The sequence below is a fragment of the Theropithecus gelada genome, chromosome 13, assembly GCF_003255815.1.
Source record: "Theropithecus gelada isolate Dixy chromosome 13, Tgel_1.0, whole genome shotgun sequence".
Classification (NCBI taxonomy): domain Eukaryota; kingdom Metazoa; phylum Chordata; class Mammalia; order Primates; family Cercopithecidae; genus Theropithecus; species Theropithecus gelada.
The window spans coordinates 59047921-59072000 of record NC_037681.1 but is presented as its reverse complement, the minus strand read 5'-3'; the positions used below and the strand labels follow the sequence as shown (position 1 = coordinate 59072000).

General features: G+C 45.4%; 1 protein-coding gene across 1 annotated transcript in view; it reads right to left on the bottom strand.

Moving 5' to 3' along the window:
• The window catches only part of GALM (galactose mutarotase), a 73316-nt gene extending 49610 nt beyond the window's left edge, over nt 1-23706 (bottom strand). Inside the window, exons 1-3 of the mRNA XM_025405671.1 lie at nt 23040-23706; nt 12080-12234; nt 5913-6119 (exon numbers count right to left, since the gene is read on the bottom strand). Coding sequence (XP_025261456.1) covers nt 5913-6119; nt 12080-12234; nt 23040-23229 — 552 coding nt within the window. The 5' untranslated portion in view covers nt 23230-23706. The remainder of the gene's footprint in view (nt 1-5912; nt 6120-12079; nt 12235-23039) is intronic.
• Between the last annotated feature and the right edge of the window lie 374 nt (nt 23707-24080).

The following is a 24080-nucleotide window of genomic DNA, read 5'->3' as shown; positions in this document are numbered from 1 at the left end:
CCTCAGGGGAAATTTGACATTTGACTTTTTTTTTTTGAGACCAAATTTTGCTCTTGTTGCCAAGGCTGGAATGCAATGGCGCAATCTTGGCTCACTGCAACCTCCACCTCTCGGATTCAAGTGATTCTCCTGCCTCAGCCTCCCGAGCAGCTGGGATTACAGGCATGCACCACCACGCCCAGCTAATTTTGTATTTTTAGTAGAGACGGGGTTTCTCCATGTTGGCCAGGCTGGTCTCGAACTCCCGACCTCAGGTGATCTGCCCACCTCGGCCTCCCAAAGTGCTGGGATTATAGGTGTGAGCCACCACGCCCAGTAGACTTTTTTTTTTTTTTGAGACAGAGTCTCGGTCTGTTACCCAGGCCTGAGTGCAGTAGTGCAATCTTGGCTCACTGCAGTCTCTGCCTCCCAGGTTCAAGCGATTCTCCTGCCTCAGCCTCCCGAGCAGCTGGGATTACAAGCGCGCACCACCACACTCGGCTAATTTTTGTATTTTTAGTAGAGATGGGGTTTCACCATATTGGCCAGGCTGGTCTTGAAATCTTGACCTCAGGTGGTGATCCACCCACCTCAGCCTCCCAAAGTGCTGGGATTACAGGTGTGAGGCACTGTGCCTGGCCAACTCGTTTTTTTGAGACAGGGTTAGGACAGGTTAGCTGGAAACAGATTCTATGGTCTGAAAGACTGGCCCACACAATCAAACTGAGTCATTCTGAGAAGAAAGGTCAAGATTTGAGAGACCATGAGAATGTATGTCTAAACATGACAGAAACTGGCTCTTTTTCTGAAAAACTACGATTCTTTTTTTTTCTGAGGCAGAGTCTTACAGTCGCCCAGGCTGGAGTGCAGTGGTGCAATCTTGGGTCACTGCAAACCTCCACCTCCAGGGTTCAAGCAATTCTCCTGCCTTAGCCTCCTAAGTAGCTGGGATTACAGGCGCCCGCCACCATGCCAGGCTAAGTTCTGTATTTTTAGGAGAGATGGGGTTTCACCATGTTAGCCAGGCTGGTCTCAAACTCCTGACCTCAAGTAATCTGCCTGCCGTGGCTTCCCAAAATGCTGGGATTACAGACTTGAGCCACCGCGCCTGGCCAGAAGAACCATGATGCTCTTGTATTCTCCCAGTGGGTGCATGCTGGACAGGGGTATGAGTGGGTGGGGGACAAGGCCAGGGCAGAAGCCTCTCCTCTGCACTTCCTACAGCTTGTTTGGTCCCTGCTCTGAGTTGGGGCGGCAGGTCCAAGATGGGAGAGGGTCTGCACCCCTGCCTAGAGCAGGTCTAGACTAGAGGGGATGTCTCTTCTGTGTGGCGCTCTCTCCTGCCATCTTCTCATGCCTCAGGTGGTGCCAGCACCTGAAGATGCCCCTGGGACTGTTGGAGAGGAGCTGAGGGAAAAGAATGTGGGACTACTGCACTTCCCTGGCCCTATTTGTTCACTACTCAGCTCAACACGGAGGGCTTTGGGTCCGCCGAGACAAGGGGTGCGAAGGTTGGGTTCAAGGCCTTGGTGGCACTAAACTGGGAGCTGCAGCCCACGTACAGAAATGAAGCGTGTTAGAAAAGGAGAACCCAGATGGACTGAAGCGTCTCCATACTTCCTGTGCACAAACAAGCCTAGAGGAACACAGTCTATCTAATGTCATCCAATGAGGACGCCTGCAGGAGGCAAAGCCATTCTCCAGACTCCTGGCCTAGCATTAATTCAGGTCTTCCCTCTGTTTCCTAGGTGCCTGCCTCTTTAGAAACAGATCCATGCAGTATATATTCTTTTGTGCCTTGTTACTTCCACACAACACAACGCTCCTGGGACCATCCATGTTATATTCCTTTGTACTGTTGAGTAGTATTCCATTGTATGAATGTATCACAGTTTGTTTATCCATTCTCCTGTTGATAGACTTTTGGGTTGTTTCCAGTGTTTTACTATTATAAATAAAGCTGCTTAGAAATTTCCATTTTCTGTTTTTTTGGGGTTTTTTTTTTTTTAGCACTAGAGAAATGAATCAACATGAAAATCACATACCAAATAAACTGATGAATCTAAGATTTAGGAAGAAGCCTAGGAGGAGAAGGAAAAGAACATTCATCAGGCACCCACCTTCTTAAGGGTCACCAAGCGGTAGCAACATTCCTTCATTAAAGAGATGCATGCTTTGTGGCTGGGCGCGGTGGCTCACGCCTGTAATCCCAGAACTTTGGGATGCTGAGATGCGCAGATCACTTCAGGTCAGGAGTTCGAGACCAGCCTGACCAACATGCTGAAACCTCATCTCTACTAAAAATATAAAAAATTAGCCAAGCGTGGGGCACACGCCCGTAATCCCAGCTACTCCAGAGGCTGAGGCGGGAGAATCGTTCGAACCTGGGAGGTGGAGGTGGAAGGGAGCCAAGATTGCGCCACTGCACTCTATCCTGGGAGACAGTGAGACTCCGTCTCAAAAAAAAAAAAAAAAAAAAAAAAAAAAGATGCATGCTTCTTTTTATGACTCTTCTAGGCTGGAAAACTGCAATGATCTACTCTGGTGGAATATTACTGTTGGAATCATTTCCTTTCAAGACTGATGAAAACTTGGCAAGAAATGCTGATTCACAAACAGACCTTGAGGCCCATCTCTGGGTTCAGTATTTGATTTGGTTAACTTTGCTTGGCTGCTACCCATTTGTAACATTAACCATTTACAGAGCCCATTATGATTTGCAGGGGACTTTAAAGACATTGTGCAATGTCACTACCACAGCCTTAACTCAGCTCTCATCACTCCTAGCAGGAGGGTACAGACACTGCGGGTTACTACCTACAAGCCATGGCAACTCTTTTACCAGCAACTCTGTGCCCCCAGGCAGAAACCAGGTTTGTTGATTTATCCTATGCTAGACCAGATAGTCAGATATTCAGGGAAGGGGACTCCCCTTCTCTGTTCCCAGAGGGCGAATTTTGACTGGTCTAAACCAATCATCGTGGCCTAATTCCCTTGCTGGCGATTGGGTTAGGCAGAGCATAGGCCACACTTCTGGCCAATGAGAAGTCAGAGAAAGTTGGCTGGAGGGCTTCTAGGAAAGGTATTGCTTTTTCTTAAAAAGAGGACATTAGAGATATGAAAAAAGGAATTAGTCTTTTTGTCTCTGGATGTGACTATATGAGGAGGTGATTCCTGGAGCTGTGGCCATGAGGGGACAAGGCTGAAGACAAAAGCCAAAATACTGAGGAAGCAGACGGAAACAAAAATACCACTTATTAAATTTAAATAACACACAAAAATATATAAGATGAGCTGACTAATTTAAATATCAGGTTTTGAGCTATGTCCCTGGGGAGGGTTTGAGATATATGATAATGCTTCTCAAGATATGGCAAGAGATATTCCGAAGATGCAGAAGCCCTTGACTCCAGGTCCGGCTTGGTGATCATCCACTCCTACTGGAGTGCCTCAGAAGGCTGGTGCCCCCATCCACCTTCAAACCTGAAGCTGGTGACTGTGGATTCAAGCTACGCTTACTAAGATACACGTTGAACATCCCTAATCTGAAAATCTAAAATCTGGGGCCAGGTGCGGTGGCTCATGCCTGTAATCCCAGCACTTTGGGAGGCTGAGGCAGGCAGATCAACTGAGGTCAGGAGCTCGAGACCAGCCTGGCCAACATGGTGAAACCCTATCTCAACCAAAAATACAAAAATTAGCTGGGTGTGGTGGTGGGCGCCTGTAATCCCAGCTACTAAGGAAGCTAAGGCAGGAGAATTGCTTGAACCCGGAAGGTGGAGGTTGCAGTGAGCCGAGATTGTGCCACTACACTCCAGCCTGGGCAACAAGAGCGAAACTCCATCTCAAAAAAAAAAAAAGACAATCTAAAATCTGAAATGCTCCAAAATCTGAGCTTTTTGAGTGCCAACATGATGCTCAGAAAAGTAGTCACTGACTGGAGCATTCCAGATTTCGAGTTTTCGGATTAGGAATGCTGAACGAATAAGTATACGTAATGCAAATATTCCAAAATCTGGAAATCTCCAAAATCCAAAACATTTCTGGCCCCAAGTATTTTGGATAAGGGATATTCAATCTGTGGTATATGGAAGGAAGTTTATACTGACTGCCCTTTTGGGTGGCGTCTAAGATCTAGGAAACTATTCAGCCTCTAAAAAGAGATTCAGAAATACCCGTCACTCCAAGTCCCTGCAGGACTGGAAGGGTGGTAAAAAAAAAAAGGCTTTTTACCTTCATTGGAACACACTGGCAGATGGAATACTGCATGCATAATTTCTTTTTCTATTTCTGAATCTATTCCTTTAGATCTCCCCTCCCCATTATTAAATAGGATGTCCTAAGTACGCAGAAATGTAAAAAACAGAATTATCACCAAAGTTTATTACCTACCTAAAACAATACTTTTTTCTATTTCTGTCGTTTCTTTCTGAACTTATTTTAAGAAGTAGAGCCTCTTAGGTCTGAGTGTTTTTGTTTTATTTTTGTCTTTTGTTTTGGTTTTAATATTATTTATTTATTTATTTATTTTAAAGATGGAGTTTCGCTCTTGTTGCCCAGGCTGGAGTGCAATGGCACAATCTCAGCTCACTGCAACCTCAGTCTCCCAGGTTCAAGTGATTCTCCTGTCTCAGCCTCCCGAATAGCTAGGAATACAGGCCCATGCTACCACGCCCCGCTAATTTTGTATTTTTAGTAGAGACGGGGTTTCACCATGTTGGTCAAGCTGGTCTCAAACTCCTAACCTCAGGTGATTCACTCATCTCGGCCTCCCAAAGTGCCGGGATTACAGGCATGAGCCACAGCACCCGGCCTTGTTTTTAAGATTTCAAGAAGGATGGTGAAAGTTCCTGAAGATAAGGAACACGCAAGTAAAGGGTCAACTTTTTTAAAGGGAGAACGTTGGAAATTTTACAAGAACCAATTAACTCTGCAATTTGGGAAAATTCTAGAAAACAGAACCCAGCAGATCATCAGCAAACTCCTGAAACAGTATAAAAATGTGAGCTATTACTAGCTGACTGTGAATATCATCTTTCGGTAGAAAATGAGGCCAAAGTGAGTCAAGTATAGTGGACAATGATGAGTTCTTCAGATAAAGAGGAAGTAAAAAATATAATCTACAGAGTTTAGCTGAGTTTTTTATTCTGTCTGATATGATAGCCTCCTCAATGAGCTAAACTGTTACTGTTAGGAGAGAATGAGGTAGTTCAGAAGGGATCACTTAAGGGGGGTTGTCAGCAGCTCTACACCACTCTTAGGTGGGCAGTTCAAGTGGTCCCCCACTGGGGTCTATTCCTCTGCTGGGTTGATTTTAGTGTCTTAACCAACAACTTCATAAAGGGCTTCTAACAGCAGCTGACAAACAGTAGGTGGTGTTATGATTATGAAATCGAGAACATGCCTATTAAGCTAAAAAAAAAACAGGTCTTCTAAATACAAATCCAGTGCTCTTTCCACGGTACTGTGCAGGGCAGGACTGGCCCACCCAAACCCCTGGGAGGAGGTGGCAGGTTCACAGGGAAACACACACATATTGGCAGCATATCTAAAGGAGCTGGGCCATGCCATTTCCAAAGCTCCAAGGGTGGAAGGCATCTTAATTGGAACAAATTAGGGGGGAATAGAAGTGGAATAAGGGAAGCAAATATAAGTGCATGTTACAATTAGATTCTGAGAGGGAGTTCTTGAAAGTTAGTTACCTGTCTGAAGCGAATGGGAAATAGGTACTCTCTTGGCAGTACAATGTACTCATTCTGTCTTTCTCTATAATTTTCAATTATTGAGCACCTACTATAAGTCCTCTACTGGGCCCTTTTTGTCATCATGAGGGTGACCTCACTGCCACAGCAATTCCACACTGCTCTGATCTCTCTAGCCACAGCCCAGGACATTCCACAAAGCACGAAGCAGGAAAGAACAAATTCACTTACCTGGCCTGCCAGGTTGAAGTAAGAATGGTTGGTCAGGTTGACTGGTGTGGCCTGACTGGCCTGTGCTCTATAGTTGACCACGAGCTCCCCGCCATCCAGGGTGTATGTCACCCAGACTTTTAACTCTCCAGGGTAGCCTTCCTCACCATCTGGACTGACGCGTGAGAACTGGACGCCATTGGACAGCACCCGAGGGGTCCAGAGTACCTGGAAAAAAGTATTTTCAAAGTTGTGTAGTTGCTCCAACCTCAAGTTAAAGCCACATTTCAATATTTAAAGACAACTGATTTCACAAGGAAAATGGTTATACAATCAATTAAGACTTTTGAAGGACAGCCTGGATTTTTTTTTTTTTTGAGACAGGGTCTCACTATGTTGTCCAGGCTGGAGTGCAGTGATACATTCTTGGCTCACTGCAACCTCCACCTCCCAGGTTCAAGAGATTCTCGAGCCTCAGCCTCCCGAGTATGATTACAGGCATGAGCCACCATGCCCAGCTAATTTTTGCATTTTTCATAGAGACAGGGTTTCGCCATGATGACCAGGCTGGTCTCGAACTCCTGACCTCAAGTGATCTACCTGTCTCGGCCTCCCAAGGTGCTGGGATTACAGGCATGAGCCACCGCACCCGGCCCCTGGATTTTAATTATTCCAAATTTTTGTTTTTCTCTACCTTCTCACACTCCCCATTCTCTTTTCTCTAACTTTGTACGTATATGTGCGTCTACAATATTTTCCTCTCCTCTTCTTTGATGATTTTTCTTTGATTTTTTTTTTTTAATCTTGTAGCCCCACTCTGCTAAATGCCATATAGCAATATCTGCTGAGAGTACTAAAAAAACGATAATAAATCAGCCCCTGTCTCTTGGGGGTACTATATACACACATTTATTAAAATTCCTGCAAGGCTCTCTGTGTTCCCTAGGCAGAGTTCAAAACAAATAAGGCACTTGTGCCATTAAGAAGAGTTGTAGCCCACAAGTCAAGAGTCCTGATTTGGGGGGCCTCATTTGTCCCTAGCCCATTGTGTGACTCTAGGCATTAATCTCTTTCATAAAATAAAGAGGTTGAAGAAATTATCTCGAAGTTTCTTCTTGTTCTAGAAAATATGGTTCTAAGACCGACAAAAAAAGTATGGAGTTTATTTTTAAAGTTTTTTTTTTTGTGGTTGGGCGCAATAGCTCATGCCTGTAATCCCAACACTTGAGCTCAGGAATTCAAGACCAGCCTGGGCAACATAGTGAGACTTCATCTCTATAAAAAAGTTTAAAAAATTAGCCAGGTATGGGCTGGGCGCGGTGGCTCATGCCTGTAATCCCAACTCTTTGGGAGGCCAAGGCAGGCGGATCATGAGGTCAGGAGATCGAGACCATCCTGGCTAACACAGTGAAACCCCATCTCTGCTAAAAATATAAAAAATTAGCCAGGCGTGGTGGGAGGCACCTGTGGTCCCAGCTACTCAGGAGGCTGAGGCAGGAGAATGGTGTGAACCTGGGAGGCGGAGCTTGCAGTGAGCCGAGATCGTGCCACTGCACTCCAGCCTGGGCGACAGAGCGAGACTCTGTCTCCAAAAAAAAAAAAAAAAAAAAAAAATTACCAGGTATGGTGGTGCATACCTGTAGTCCTAGCTACTCAGGAGGCTGAGAAGGGAGGATCGCTTGTGCCCAGGAGGTTGAGGCTACAGTGAGCTGAGATCGCACATACCATTGCACCATTGCACTCCAATCTGGGTGACAGAGTAAGACACTGTCTCCAAAAAGTAAATAAATAAGTAAAAAGCATTTTGCTTTTGGAAATAGGAATTGAAATCTTGGATTAACATAGTGGCTGTTCTCAACTTTGTCCTAGAGGCTCTAAGATTACACTTACAGGGAAAGGAAAACGAACATTTATCTGGTACCCATTATGAGTCAAGACTCTTTGCTAGAAACTTCACAGACACTGTCTCATCTGTCTCAAAGCAGACTTAAAGTAGGTAACATCATCCTCATTGAATAATGAAAGAATGGAGGCTCAGTGAGGATAAACCGCTTGCCCCAGGCCACACAGCTAGTGTGTGGCATTGGATTGGATCCTGAGTCTGTACCGTTATTCTATATTATCAGGGGATGAGTTGGCCAGAGATTCCCAGTGCCTTTAGAGAGCTCTGGGATCACTAAAGAAGGGGCCTGTTGCAGGCATGAGACCTCCGATTTGTTGAATGCTGAATAGTCAATGACCTGGTGCTTTACATAAATCATCTTGCAAGGTAAAGATTTGGTTGAACCAAATGAAATGACCATCACTGTAGGTCAAAACAGTTGAACGCTGGCAATTTCATGTGGCTTCAACAAATATTATTTACCTCCATTTTACAGATGAGCAAATTGAGTTCAGTGGAGTTAACTTATACTCACATCTACCTTCCACATTCCTAGTGTGCGTCAGGGAGGGTAGGGAGTTTCATACTTCCTGTCCATTGTTTAGAAGGAAAAAAAATCTTGTTTAAAGTCACACATGTGGCCGGGTGCGGTGGCTCACACCTGTAATCACAGCACTTTGGGAGGCCAAGGTGGGCAGATCACTTGAGGTCAGGAGTTCAAGACCAGCCTGGCCAACATGGTGAAACCTCATATCTACTGAAAATACAAAAATTAGCCGGGTGTGGTGGCGGGCGCCTGTAATCTCAGCTACTCGGGAGGTTAAGGCAGGAGAATCGCTTGAACCTGGGAAGTGAAGGTTGCAGTGAGCCGAGATCACGCCACTGCACTCCAGCCTAGACAACAGAGCAAGACTCTATCTCAAAAAATAAGTAAATAGATAAAGTTATACATGTTATTTGTGACAGAGCTGGGGTTCAAACTCAGGACTGGCTGTCTCCACTATTCCACATCTTAGTCTCAGTGAAGTTTTTGTTTGAATCTTCCTTTTCAACAAAAGAGTTGAGGCCAGACTCTATAGACTTGAAAGATAATAGCCTCTGTGGGACCCAGGAGTGGCCTCTGAGCCCAGGATCTGTCCACTTTGCTCTCACAGACGCGGCATTTGCCAGGAAGGAGAACCCAGCAGGAACGGAGGTTTCTGCCTTCACCTACAGTGAAAGCAGCTGGCATGTGAAATACTTTCACCGAGCTTAGTGAAAAATTCATTTTACACCCTAGTTAGCTCCCAGAAAGGTTGAACTGTCAAGACACTCAAAATATGAAGCCTGTTACATGTGTAATTAAAAAGGAAATAGAATATCCCAAATAGAACATTTCAAGAATTAAATAATTGAAATGAAATCTTAACTTGCTACCTAGTTTTTCTTTTGCAGAGAAAGGACACAATGGAAAGATTTTTGGTAAACCAATATGATTGGTTAAGTATAATTCCTATTTATAGAATGATTTCCCTGAGCCTATAGTTTCTAAATTTCCAGAAACTTTGCAGCTCTAGACCTTCTTATACCATTTCAAATCCTATTCAACTTTCATCTTAAAAAAAAAATGTGCTGGTGGCCGGGTGTAATGGCTCATGCCTGGAGTTTGAGACCAGCCTGACCAATATGGAGAAACCCTGTACTCTACTAAAAATACAAAATTAGCCGGTCGTGGTGGCACATGCCTGTAATCCCAGCTACTTGAGAGGCTGAGGCAGGAGAATCGCTTGAACCCAGGAGGCAGAGGTTGCAGTGAGCTGACATCACGCCATTGCACTCCAGCCTGCGGGACAAGAGCAAAAAATCTCCATCTCAAAAAAAAAAAAAAAAAAGCATTGGTATAAATAGAAAAACACATACCTCCAAACCAACAATTATTCAGTCATTGTTGAGACGTGACACAATGTAAAACAACGTTCATCTGATGGGCACATGGCACTATGTCAAAACCAACTGTTCAAAAACTTTCAGTGGCTTTATAAAAATGTTGAAAGTCGGCCAGGTGCAGTGGCTCAAGCCTTTAATCCCAGCACTATGGGAGGCCGAGGTGGGTGGATCACCTGAGGTCAGGAGTTTGAGACTAGCCTGACCAACATGGAGAAACTCCATCTCTACTAAAAATGCAAAATTAGCCAGGCGTGGTGGCGCATGCCTGTAATCCCAGCTACTCGAGAGACTGAGGCAGGAGAACTGCTTGAACCCAGGAGACGGAGGTTGTGGTGAGCTGAGATGGCGCCATTGCGCTCCAGCCTGGGCAACGAGAGCAAAACTCTACCTCAAAAAAAAAAACCAAAAAACGTTCAAAGTATTTCCCTACCCCTCTCAGGGCCACTGTGCAGCCATTCTCTCCCATATCCATGTATTGAATGAAATGCTTTGGCTCTTCAAGGCCAGTTCCAATTCTACCTCCTAGGTTGCTATTTCATTTGTTCACACCCAGTTCCTACAGCACCTTGTTGTCATCTGTTGCGGCATTTGTGGCTTCTCACCTTTAACAGTTATCATGTAAGAGTCCACCTCCCTCTTTATACTGTGAGCCTCAGGAGTCCCCGGCCTACTGTGCCCCCTGCTTCACAGAAGGGGCTCAAGGGCACACTGCACTGAAGGCTACGTACACTCACGATTTTGCTGTGTTCTTGAAGGGAATATAAGTTAAGTAACACCATGGAAAATGCCACAGTGAACAGGGGGAGCAGGGGCAAGCTAGAACGAGGTGCTGTCCTAAGGCTCCTCTGAAGATCCCTGTCTGAAGCCAGGCTGGGCCTTACTTCCTCTGGTTGGGGTTTGCTCATGATCCTGGCATGTTCTAGAGACTCTGCACTAATATGGGCAGAGCACATGCTGCCCTCTGCCTCCCTGGCATGAAGAGTCCCATCCTGAGGAAAGGGAAACCCATGGGGCAATCAGTCTGGTTCCAGGCCACCAGCAGGAAGCTCATGGAAGCAGGGAAGCCAGAGCCACCAGCCTGTGGACAAGTGATGGTTAGAGGCAGAAGAGAAGAAACTGTGGCCATTAGTGGGCATACATGTTTCTGTCTTCTCTGGCTCTTCTCTAGCAAATAACCTGGGTGGTATAATGTAAAAGAAAGTTAACTACTGAAATTTACTCCTTCACAGCCTGAAATCAGACTAGTAAGAGAGCAATCACTGGGGTTAACTCGTAGACTCCCATGGGGCTAGGAAGCAGGGGGCCAAGCACTCCCAAGCCAGGTAGAAGCTGTTCGATCAATTTGCTTTCCTGACCTTGTTTTCTAGGGATCTGCTTAAAGAATGGACGTTTTCATGTGGAGGGGAGGAACTGGGGAGAATCTGATATGATTTTGAGGCATGAGGCACTTCAGTGGAAGGGGAGGCACTTCAGTGGAAGGGCAGGCCTTGGTGCAGGGCCATGCTGCATGGGGCGGGGGGCTTAACGACAGGTACAGGGAAGCATGTTGGACGGGGGCACCCATGCAGCCTGGGTGGACACCAGCAGCTATGGTGTAAGAATGAGTGTTTCAGGCCAGGCAGCCCTGGTTGTCCCACTTAGGAGTCATGTGGTCTTTTATTTATTTTTTATTTTTCATTTTTTTGAGATGGAGTCTGGCTCTGTTGCCCAGGTTAGAGTGCAGTGGCGTGATCTCAGCTAACTGCATCTTCCACCTCCTACATTCAAGCGATTCTCTTGCCTCAGCCTCCTGAGTGGCTGAGATTACAGGTGGCCACTACACCCAGCTAAGTTTTGTATTTTTCATAGAGATGGGGTTTCACCATGTTGGCCAGGCTGGTCTTAAACTCCTGACCTCAGGTGATCTGCCCACCTCAGCCTCCCAGAGTGCTGGGATTGCAGGCGTGAGCTGCCGTGCCCGGTCATGTGGTCTTTTAGTGCCTCAGTTTTCCCATTTAGTGATAACACAGAGTTTTAGTAAGGGTAAGAGATAATATATGTTAGTGTCTTGTCCAACAAGTGAAAGATACTGTTATCAATCCACATCTCTTCAATCTAACTCCCTGATTGCAACACTGTGAGAACGTTGTTTCTCGTTTTTCCTAAGTCAAAGACTGACATCCTTTCTCTTGGGGCTCTCCTGTCTGTTTCAACAGATGAACTAGAGAAGGATGGGTCCTGGGACATGCCCATTGCACCTGCTGCCCTGAACCACGGGAGTGACCTCTTTCCTGTATTTCCTCACCACACACGTGCTCTAGGGCCTAAGACCGTGCCTGGCAAGCAGAAGGTACGTATAAAGTGAGCCTAAAGGGAACTGCGTCACATGTGCCAGACTTACCTTATCAAACCCTCTGACTCCTCCATGCAGACTGTTGGGTTCCTTGTTAATGGCCAGGTGATACTCCTTCCCATCCACCTTGAAGGTTCCTTTGGCGATTCGGTTGGCCACCCTCCCAATAACTGGTCCAAAGTATGGCTGCTTTTGGAGGTATCCTGCAAGGACAAGGGATGATAGCACTTTTAAAACTTCAATTCAGGCTGGGTGCTGTGGCTCACGCCTATAATCCCAGCGCTTTGGGAAGCCAAGGTGGGTAGATCACCAGGTCAGGAGATCAAGACCATCCTGGCTAACACGGTGAAACCCCGTCTCTACTAAAAATACAAAAAAATTAGCTGGGCGTGGTGGCGGGCACCTGTAGTCCCAGCTACTCAGGAGGCTGAGGCAGGAGAATGGCATGAACCCAGGAGGTGGAGCTTGCAGTGAGCCGAGATCGCACCACTGCACTCCAGCCTGGGCGACAGAGCAAGACTCCGTCTCAAAAAAAAAAAACCAAAAAAACCCTCAATCCAAAGGTGTGGCGCATGCCACTGTCCCCCACCTTCTTCAGAGGGATGCTGCACATGGTAACATCTTGGGCATGTCAAAGTCCTCACCAAATCACAGAAAATGGCTTTCATTACATATGATCCTTTCCTTTTCCAAAAGTAATTAATATTCATTATACAAAATTGTAAAGAATTTTATCCAGCACACAGAAAAAACTGGAATCATCCTTCATCTCATCACTAGAGAGAATCACTGCTAATATTCTTATGTGCACACACTCTTCCATCTTTTAGTACATGCATCTGTGTGCTTTTTTCTTTCTTTTTATAAAACTATTTGTTGTTGTGGTTGTTGTTAAGACAGAGTCTCACTCTGTTGCCCAGGCTGGAGTGCCGTGGCCCCATCTTGGCTAACTGCAAACTCTGCCTCCCAGGTTCAAGTGATTTTCTTGCCTCAGCCTCCTGAGTAGCTGGGAGCAGAGGCATGCACCACCACACCCAGATAATTTTTGTATTTTTAGTAGAGACGGGCTTTCACCATATTGGCCAGGTTGGTCTCGAACTCCTGACCGCAGGCGATCCACCCAACTCGGCCTCCCAAAGTGCTGGGATTACAGGCGTGAGACACCGTGCCCAGCATTTTGCCTCTCTTTCAAGACATCTTATTGTACTGTATGCACCTATTTTCGGTCCAAAGTTGACTCTGAGTAACTGAAACTGCAGGAAACAAAACTATTGCTGATGGGGGACTGTATAACACTGCTTTGTAATCTCCTTTTCTCTAGGCCAAAGTTATACTTTCCTGTGGTCTCGAGGGGAAACGATCTTATTCTTCTTTCTCATTTTTTTAAATCACATAATTAGTACTTTAAAATATCCTTTAAAGAGAGTTAGGTAATACACAAGGATATAGAGTAGGCTCGCCAGAGGAAATATAAAATGCCTGGTTAAATGTGAGTTTCAAATAAACAATAAATAATTGCTTAGTATCAGTATATTCATGTTATTAAAATACGCAGGACATACTTATACTTTAAAAGTTGTGGCCGGGCACGGTGGCTCATGCCTATAATCCCAGCACTTTGGGAGGCCGAGGCAGGCATATCATGAGGTCAAGAGATCGAGACCATCCTGGCCAACATGGTGAAACCCCATCTCTACCAAAAATACAAAAATTAGCTGGGTGTCATGGTGCGCGCCTATAGTCCCAGCTACTTGGGAGGCTGAGGCAGGAGAATTACTTCAACCCAGGAGGCAGAGGTTGCAGTGAGCCAAGATCGAGCCATTGCACTCCAGCAGTGAGCTGAGATCGAGCCATTGCACTCCAGCCTGGTGACAAAGTGAGACACTGTTTCAAAAAAAAAAAAAAGTATAAGCTATTTATCTGAAATTCACATTTAACCAGGCATCCTGTACTTTTATTTGTGAAATCTAGCAACCTAAACAAAGAATAAAACACAAAAGCCTTCCTTCACCTCTCCACTCCCCTCCTTTCCAATGGTAACCACTATTAACAGTCTGGCACACACACTTTATTTTAAAATTTGAATTAACTACATATAAGTAAATACACAAATACACAAACACACATATTCTATATAAAGAGAATCATACTATGTAGAATATCACACTATAATCATAATCATATATTGTTCTGCAACTTTTCATTTATCAAATATCTTCAGATTGCTCCATGTCATGACATATCTACCATATTCCTTTTCATTTTCCTTTAGAGACAGAGTCTTGCTCTGTCGCCCGGACTGGAGTGCAGTGGTGCAATCTTGGCTCATTGCAACCTCCGCCTCCTGGGTTCTAGCAATTCTCCTGCCTGAACCTCCCAAGTAGCTGGGATTATAGGCACATGCCACTACGCCCAGATAATTTTTTTTTTTTTTTTTTGTATTTTAGTAAAGACAGGGTTTCACTATGTTGCCCAGCTGGTCTCGAACTCCTGAGCTCAGGCAATCCACCCGCCTCGGCCTCTCAAAGTGCTAGGATTACAGGCGTGAGCTACCCAACCCGGCCCATATTCCTTGTTATTTTTTTAGATAGGATCTCACTGTTGCCCAGGCTGGAGTGCTGTGGAGCCATCACAGCTCTCTGCAGCCTCGACCTCCCGGGCTCAAATGATCCTCCCACCTCAGCCTCTGGAGTAGCTGGGACCACAGGTATATACCACCATGCCTGGCTAATTTTTTTACTTTTTATTTTATAGAGACAGAGTTTCCCTATGTTGCCTAGTCTGGTCTCAAACTCTTGGGCTCAAGTGGTCCTCCTGCCTTGGCCTCCCAAAGTGTTGAAATTACTGGCATAAGCCACCGCACCTGGCCCCATATTCCTTTTGATGGTTACATAATGAGCACAAACTGTTTGGGGCCTTTTTAGGGGAGGGGCTATAAAAAGCAAAGCAGCGTCTTCACACAGCTTTGTGTGTGGGCATATTACGGTACTTTTCTTCTCTTTAAGTTCCTCTGTGCTTAGTTTTTGTTTTGTTTTGTTTTGTTTTGTTTGAGACGGAGTCTTGCTCTGTCGCCCAGGCTGGAGTGCAGTGGCGCGATCTCAGCTCACTACAAGCTCCGCCTCCCGGGTTCACGCCATTCTCCTGCCTCAGCCTCCCGAGCAGCTGGGACTACAGGCGCCCGCCACCACGCCGGGCTAGTTTTTTGTATTTTTTAGTAGAGACGGGGTTTCATCGTGTTAGCCAGGATGGTCTCGATCTCCTGACCTCGTGATCCGCCCGCCTTGGCCTCCTAAAGTGCTGGGATTACAGGCTTGAGCCACCACGCCCGGTCTGTGCTTAGTTTACAATAGAAAAGATTAAGGTTTGGAGATTGTTTTCTGTATTATCACCAAGATTACTTTCCACTCTAGTTTTCACTCAGACGTCCTCTGAATTCCATTGTCTTTTCCCATGGTACTCTGTATCTGTCATGTCTACTTCAGATCAGCGGAGAATGCAATTCAAGCTTATGAACTATTTTTCCACGGGATGGAGAGGCTCTCAGGATACAGATCCTGAGCTCATTCGGCCAGTTACAGGTCACAGGTTTCCATTACCCAACTGGTTGGGTACAGATTAAACATTAATCCTTCTCTTCCAGGCCTTTCCTGGTTTGCTTCTTTGCTAATCTGCAGGTGCATCAGAGTGTTGCCATGAACTATCATAATAGAGCTAACGCTTACTGAGTGCTTTTTTTTTTTTTTTTGAGACGGAGTTTAGCTCTTATAGCCTAGGCTGGAGTGCAGTGGCGGGATCTCGGCCCACTGCAAGCTCCGCCTCCCGGGTTCATGCCATTCTCCCACTTCAGCCTCCTGAGTAGCTGGGACTACAGGCACCCGTCACCATGCCTGGCTAATTTTTTGTATTTTTAGTAGAGACGGGGTTTCACCGTGTTAGATAGGATGGTCTCGATCTCCTGACCTCCTGATCCGCCCGCCTTGGCCTCCCAAAGTGCAAGGATTACAGGCGTGAGCCACCGCGCCCAGCCTTTTTTTGTATTTTTAGTAGAGATGGGGTTTCACCATGTTGGCCAGGCTGGTCTCAAACTCCTGACTTCAGGTGATCCATCTGCCTCGGCCTCCCAAAGTGTGTCCCAGCCACTTTCTAAGTGCTCTATATTTACCTCATTTCATACTCAGAATGTTTCTATGACGTAGATACTATTACTATCCCAATTTACAGATGTGGAAACTGAGGACAGAAAAGTTAAATAACTTGCCCCAAAACACACAGCTAAGTAGTGGCAGAACAAAGACTTGAACCCAGACAGTCTAGTTCATGAGTTCGTGTTCTTCAGTATCAAATTATGTGGAAAGCACAGGCTTTCTGTTGACCTTACCTCCATCCTTAGGCATAGGCCAGGCTGATCTCTCTCTCCTGTTCCCACCTCTCCCCACCTTCTTCTCTTTCTGAAAATAGCTTTAAAATCCCATACACTGGTTAACCAAAAGGAGTCCCAAAGAGCCAAACAATCTTTCCTTGGTTTTGTTTCATCTGCTTTTCAGAAACTCAAAAATTATAGAAAAGCAGAATTTTTTTCTAAAAAACAAGATGTTTGACTGTAGAGATTTTTGAGTCCTACTTTGATTCATTCAACAAGTGAACACTGAGCTCCCGCTCTCTGCCGGAGGCATACTGGGTGTTGGAGACAACCACAAAGACAACCGCAGGGCTCCTACCACTCGGGCTTGCAAGAATCCCCTTACAAGTGACCACTACCTGAAAACAATCACGTCTTGGAGATTGTCAGGCCTCTGAGCCCAACTTAAGCCATCATATCCCCTGTGACCTGCACATATACATCTAGATGGCCTGAAGTAACAGAAGAATCACAAAAGAAGTGAAATTTAAATGGCCTGTTCCTGACTTACCTGATGATATTCCACCACAAAAGAAGTGAAAATGGCCCAGTCCCTTGCCTTAACTGATGACAGTACCTTGTGAAATTCCTTCTCCTGGCTCAAAAAGCTCCCCCACTGAGCACCTTGTGACCCCCACCCCTGCCCACTAGAGGACAACCCCCTTTGACTGTAATTTTCCTTTACCTACCCAAATCCTATAAAACGGTCCCACCCCATCTCCCTTCGCTGACTCCCTTTTCGGACTCAGGCTGCCTGCACCCAGGTGATTAAAAAGCTTTACTGCTCACACAAAGCCTGTTTGGTGGTCTCTTCACAGGGATGCGTGTGAAAGAAATAAGCAGCACTCGCCAGGCCAGTTCCTTGGTTTGGAGGAATAGTTGGGTTTTTTTGTTGTTTGTTTTTTCCCCCATAATTATCAGGGTTTTTTTGTTTTTGTTTTTTTGAGACAGGGTCTTTCTCTGTCACCTAGGCTGGAGTGCAGTGGTGCCATCACGGCTCATTGCAGCCTTGACCTCCGGGCTCAGGTGATCCTCCCACCTCAGCCTCCCAAATAGCTGGGACTACAGGCATGCACCACCACACCTATATACTTTTTGTATTTTTTTCTAGAGATAGAGTGTTCCCGTGTTGCCCAGGCTGGTCTTGAACTCCTGAGCTCAAGTGATCCTCCCACCGAGGCCTCTAAAAGTGCTGGGATTACAGGTGAGAGCCACTCTGCCCCTGGAGGAATAGTTTTTAAGAATTAGACTCTAAGCACAGCAGAAATCCTGTCTCTGAAAAACCCTTTAGAACAAATTTTATATTACCTTCAAATGTTACTCATATGGTTTGGCTTTGTGCCCCCACCCAAATCTCATCTCAAATTGTAATCCCACCTGGCGGAGGTAATCGGATCATGGGGGCGGTTCCCCCATGCTGTTCTCGTGATAGTCAGTGAGTTCTCACGAGATCTGATGGTTTAAAAGTGGCAATTTCCCCTGCTTTCCGTCTCTCTCCCACTGCCACGGAAGATCTGTCTAGCTTCCTCCTCGCCTTCTGCCATGATTGTAAGTTTCCTGAGGTCTCCTTATCCATGAGGAACTGTGAGTCAATTAAACCTATTTTCTTTATAAATTACCCAATCTCAGGCAGTTCTTTTAGAGCAGTGTGAAAACTGACTAATACAGTTACTAAGCTTTCACATCAAATCAGAATTACAAAAAGTGACAATCCCCAAATCCCGAATAAGGCATGGCTAAAAATCTGTTTTGAAATGCAGAAAATACTGTTTTCCATGAAAATGTTCCAAGTTCCTGGGTCAAGCCATGAATGTTGATTTAACCAAGACAATTGCTGAGCTTAGAGTAGAGGAAATGCTCGCCCCTTTTCCTGGGCAAGGCACTGGTGAGAATAAATTAATAAACGCTTAATCATGGGATATGGCCCTTTCCATTCCTCTAGCATCCCAAGGACCACAACTATGACACCCACCTTGGACAGACCAAAATTAGCCAGCATGCACTAAAGTCTGAAATAAAATTACTCACCACTCTCAATCAAAACCTCCATTCACAGAATGACTTATCCTTTGGTTACATGAAGAAAACAATTAACTTTAATTAATAAGCACTTTAGTAATCTCAGATAATTTATATACTTTTTAGTGGCTTCTTGCTGTCCTAGATGAATCTCCATGCCATTTTTTGCAGTGTTAATTAAGTGAAATAAAAAGTTCTAGTAGAGTGATAGATGGTATTTGGGGGCAAAGGAAAGAAAGGGGATAACAATTATTAATTGCTCACTCTGGTCAGAGACATATCAAATATGTGGTCAAATATAGTGAGACACATATCACAGCCCATAGCTCATTAAATCATCACAATCCATTTCTTTCACGTGAGGAAATAGGTCTGGAGCGTTTAAATAAATTGCCCGGGGTCACACAGCTTTAAGGAAGGAAGCATAACTTTAAACCAGGAATTCTCAATGCTCCCACCAGGGTACTCCTGGTCGTGTGTGACATTAAACTACAGCCTCTAACTTGATCCTTTATTTCCCTGATCCCCTCTTCTGAACCCAGGTTTTCTAAAGGCACTAAATTTACTTTTTCTATTTTTTCCTTAATGCCTCTCATGGCAGTTAATAGCCAGATCTTTGGTGGTAACTGGGGGAAACATGAAAAGGAAGGCGTTTCGATGATTGTATGCGTAGGTTGTTTATACCTGCGGCTTATAAGCAAATATTCTCAGCACAGGCTTTGAAAGAAATCATAATGACTGTAGGTGGGACATGCCAATGAAAAACACTTTTAGGCTGGGCTTAGTGGTTCACGCCTGTAATCCCAGCACTTTAGGAGACTAAGGTGGACGGATCACTAGAGGTCAGGATTTTGAGACCAGCCCTGACCAATATGGTGAAACCCCGTCTCTACTAAAAATACAAAAATTAGCCAGGTGTAGTGGTGCCCACCTGTAATTCCAGCTACTTGGGAGGCTAATGCATGACAATCGCTTGAACCCAGGAGGTGGAGGCTGCAGTGAGCCGAGATCCCGCCACTGCACTTAAAAAAAAGTTTTTTTCTTTTTTTTTTTCTTTTGAGACGAAGTCTTGCTCTGTCACCAGGCAAAAGTGCAGCGGCACAATCTCGGCTCACTGCAACCTCCGCTTCCCAGGTTTAAGCGATTCTCCTGCCTCAGCCTCCCGAATAGTTGGGATTACAGGCATTCGCTACCATGCCCAGCTAATTTTTATATTTTTAGTACAGATGGGTTTCACCACGTTGGCCAGGATGGTCTCCATCTCTTGATCTTGTGATCTGCCCACCCAAAGTGCTGGGATTACAGGCGTGAGGCACTGTGCCCGGCAAAAAACATTTTTCAACACAAAAAAAGGTAGAAAAACTCATAGGAGGCATTACTGATTTTTCTAGGCTGTTGTAGCAGGACAAAATTCCTCAGATACCAAGTTAAAGAAGGAAGGAGCTTTATTCAGCAGACTTGCGTCTCAAAAGCTGAGCTCCCCGAATGAGCAATTCCTGTCCCTTTTAAGGGCTTACAACTCTAAGGGGGTCTACATGAGAGGGTCGTGATCAATTGAGCAAGCTGGGGGTACCTGACTGGGGGCTGCATGCACTGGTAATCAGAACGGAACACAACAGGACAGGGATTTTCACCGTACTTTTCCATACAATGTCTGGAATCTATAGATAACATAACCGGTTAGGTCAGGGGTCGATCTTTAACTACCAGGTCCAGGGCGCAATGCCAGGCTGGCTGCTTGTGGATTTCATTTCTGCCTTTTAGTTTTCACTACTTCTTTCTTTGGAGGTAGAAACTGGGCATAAGACAATATGAGGGGTGGTTTCCTCCCTTACTATAACTAAAAATTTATATAATTTTCTTCTTTAGAATTCCATGAAAGAAAAAAAAATCTCATTTTCCCAGGGAGAAACTGAACCATTCTGACCTCTGGTTATGGCTGTCATCCAAACAGTTTATATAACCTGTCTGGGAAACTGGAGATTGTTCATCTCTAACTCTGCAGTTACAAAAGGACCACGTCTCATGGAATTATTCACGCTCAGATCTTCCGCATGGCTCAAAACCATTTTTGAGATATGGTAATGTCAAGATAGCCCCTTATTCTGTCAAATCTTTAAAAAAATTTTTTAAATTTATATTTATTTATTTTTATTTACTTTAGAGACAGGGTCTCACTATGTTGCTCAGGCTGGTCTCAAATTCCTGGCCTCAAGCGATCCTCCCACTTTGGACTCCCAGGATTACAGGCATGAGCCACCATGCCGGCCTCTGTCAAGTCTTATTACTTTTAATTATTTACCTCTGTTTGTTTATATATGTTTATATACTCTGACATTTTAAAAGAATATACAGTGAAAATTAAGTCTCCTTCCCACCCCCTGCACCCTGGGTACCCAGGATCCTTTCTTAACAACTACTGTTACCAGTTTATTGTTAACATAGGTTTTAATGCACTCGAAATATAGTATCACACCATCAAAATAGTAACAGAGTGCTGTATATCTCCCCTGCAAGAGTCACAGCCCACACCTCTACAACAAACACTGGTTAACAAGAGAAAAGCAAAACAGCTGGGCACAGTGGCTCATGTCTGTAATCCCAGCACTTTGGGAGGCTGAAGTGGGAGGATTGCTTGAGGCCAGTAGTTCGAGGCTGCAAGTGAGCTATAATTGCACTACTGCACTCCAGCCTGGGTGACAGAGTGAGAGTCCCCCTCTAAAAAATAAATAAAAAAGCCAAACAAATGTATTTGATTATAGTTTTATGTGACAAAGGAGCTTTCAGAATGAAGACCCACAGATACAGGGAAAACAATCCATTTTTATGCTTAGGTCCAGTGAAGCATGGACAGCCATGTAGAAATACGATTGGACAAAAAAGGTAGGATCTGTTGCTAATAGAGGGAGTGGGGAAACTTGGCAAGGCCTGTGTTCAGATTTTTCTTGGCCTCCCCATGCAGCATTCCTTCCTCCCAGGTATGGGGCAGGACTCCTCTGAAATGAGGGTCTTTCTTTCTTTATGGTCAGCTGTTACACAGAAAGGCAGAGGGAAAGGTTAGAGTATATTTTTATTTTTTTGAGATGGAGTCTCACTCTGTCGCCCAGGCTGGAGTGCAGTGGCGCAGTCTCGGTTCACTGCAACTTCCGTCTCCCGGAAGCGATTCTCCTGCCTCAGCCTCCCAAGTAGCTGGGATTACAGGTGCCTGCCAGCAGCCTGGCCAACATGGCAAAACCCCATCTCTACTAAAATTACAAAAACATTAGCCGGGCATAGTGGTGTTCAACAGAAAGCTGGGTTTTGTTTTTTTACCTTAGGAATCTGAAATTTGCTCTCTGTTTTTTAAGATAAGAGTTTCACTCTGTCACCCACGCTGGAGTGCAGTGGCACAATCTTGGCTCACTGCAACCTCCGCCTCCCAGGTTCAAGTGATTCTCCTGCCTCAGCCTCCTGGCTAGCTGGGATCACAGGCACGTGCCACCATGCTCAGCTAATTTTTTTGTATTTTTAGTAGAGACAGGGTTTCACCATGTTGGCCAGGCTTGTCTGGCCAACATGTAACCATGAGCCACGTTACATATCTGAAGAAACAGACAGAATGACACACCAAAAGGAAAACCTCAAACCTCCTCTCCAGCAGAATTTGTCTATGCCCCAACCACTAAGCAGAGAGTATTAACTCTCAGTTTCTCTTTGCCAGCTTTATTTCACACCTCATTTTCTGTCTAGTTACACCACGGTGCTAAGAGAGCATGATGTACATTTTCCTTTGCTGCAATCAAGCTGCAATTGTCATTCTTTATGCAATTACTGAGTTAAAGCTGCAATTGTCATTCTTTCTTTATGCAATTATTGAGTCAAAGTCTATCTCCCCAGCCAAACCACAAGAGTGGGGACCTTGTCTGTCCTATTGAATGAGGGTCAATGGATTAATAGAGTTTTCAAATGTATGAATTAATGCCTGATCCTAATTGCCCATGGATTCTGGGATAAAAGTCAATCCTAATTGGTAGGAGACCTGATCTCTAGACACTGAGTTGGTCTTGTCTATTTTGTTCCCTAAATGGTTATTGGGTAGCTGGTGTACTAGGCAACCACTGAGCTTACTGGAGCATTTCTGAGACAACCAGGCCTCAAAGAGAATCTGATCAAGGAAGAAGGAAGTAGAAGAGGCAAGTATTTGAATTTCCTTCTTCAGAAGGGAAGCACTGGGAGCCACACCCCCTCTTGCCTGCTCTTTCCTCTCCAGCCCTCAAGGGATCAGGCAGTTCAAAGATCAGGCAGTTCAAAGATCGCTCCAGGATCGCTGAAGTGTATCTTACCATCAGCTGACCTTTTACGTTAATTGGGGCAAAGCCTGAACGGATAACCAGAGGCCAACTCCCATAGCTTATTTATTACAGTTTTTCCCAAACGCCGGATGGCCACACAGCCCTCTGTTAGCCTGATGCACGCACTTGCAAGTCAGACGGTCCCAAGCTAGGCGACTTTCCCCCTTGGTCCCTCTCATTGCAAGTGGCCCGATAGATCCGGGAGGTGTGTAGCGTGGGTCTGGGGCCTGCTCGCAGCCCTCTGCCGAGTTCAACCCACCTTCCAACTCCGCGAAGCCAAGCACCACGTCTGAGGCTCTCCCCTGCCTGTCTTTGACCTCTAGGGCTGTGATCGTGCAGCCCCAGGAGATGATGTCCACTCTCAGGAGGTCTGACTGCAGCTGGAACTTTTCCACTGTCCCTCCTCCCGAGGGCAGCTCTCCAAACGCGGCTCTGGTCACCGAAGCCATAGGGAAAGTTCGGCGTGTGCAACTACTGCCCGCTCTTCAAACTCCAGTGCTCGCTAAGCTAGAGGCGACACAAGTTTACAGGGGCAGGGGCGTGACTCGGCTCAGACTCCTCCCTTTCCTTGCCTGGATTTAGGGAGTGACCGTTCCTGCAAAAAATAGCCCCTGGGGCCTTTCTAAATCATTCCTTTGCCTGAGGGTAACAAGAGGGGCAAACTTTGCAGCCACGCTTGCAGTTCTTTTCCTTGGCGTGCCCTGGTTGCATTGCATGTTGGGAATTGTAGTTTTTGGGAGGTGAAATTGCATTTTGGGGCCTGTAGTCTTTCTAAACTCGAATCCTGGTTTGACAGTGTTCTACCTCCATCTCCCCACACCTCAACATGTAATGAGCTGGTCATTAATGTCGGTGGCTATCAGACGAAGAGCGGGAAAATATAGATAGCAGACTTCCAGTGAGACCGATCTTGGGAGAAAATTCTATTTTAACTCTTTGATACAAGGGGCAAGAAGTACAGTAGTAGTTGGCCAGGCGCGGTGGCTCACGCCTGTAATCCCAGCACTTTGGGAGGCCAAGGCAGGGGGATCATGATGTCAGGAGAATCGAGACCATCCTGACTAACACGGTGAAATCCCGTCTCTACTAAAAATACAAAAAAAAAAAAAAAAAAAAGCCGGGTGTGGTGGCACATGCCTGTAGTCCCAGCTACTCAGGAGGCTGAGGCAGGAGAATGGCATGAACCTGGGAGGCAGAGCTTGCAGTGAGCCGAGATTGTGCCACTGCACTCCAGCCTGGGCAACAGAGCGAGACTCCGTCTTAAAAAAAAAGAAAGTACACTCATAGTTTAGAAATGAGG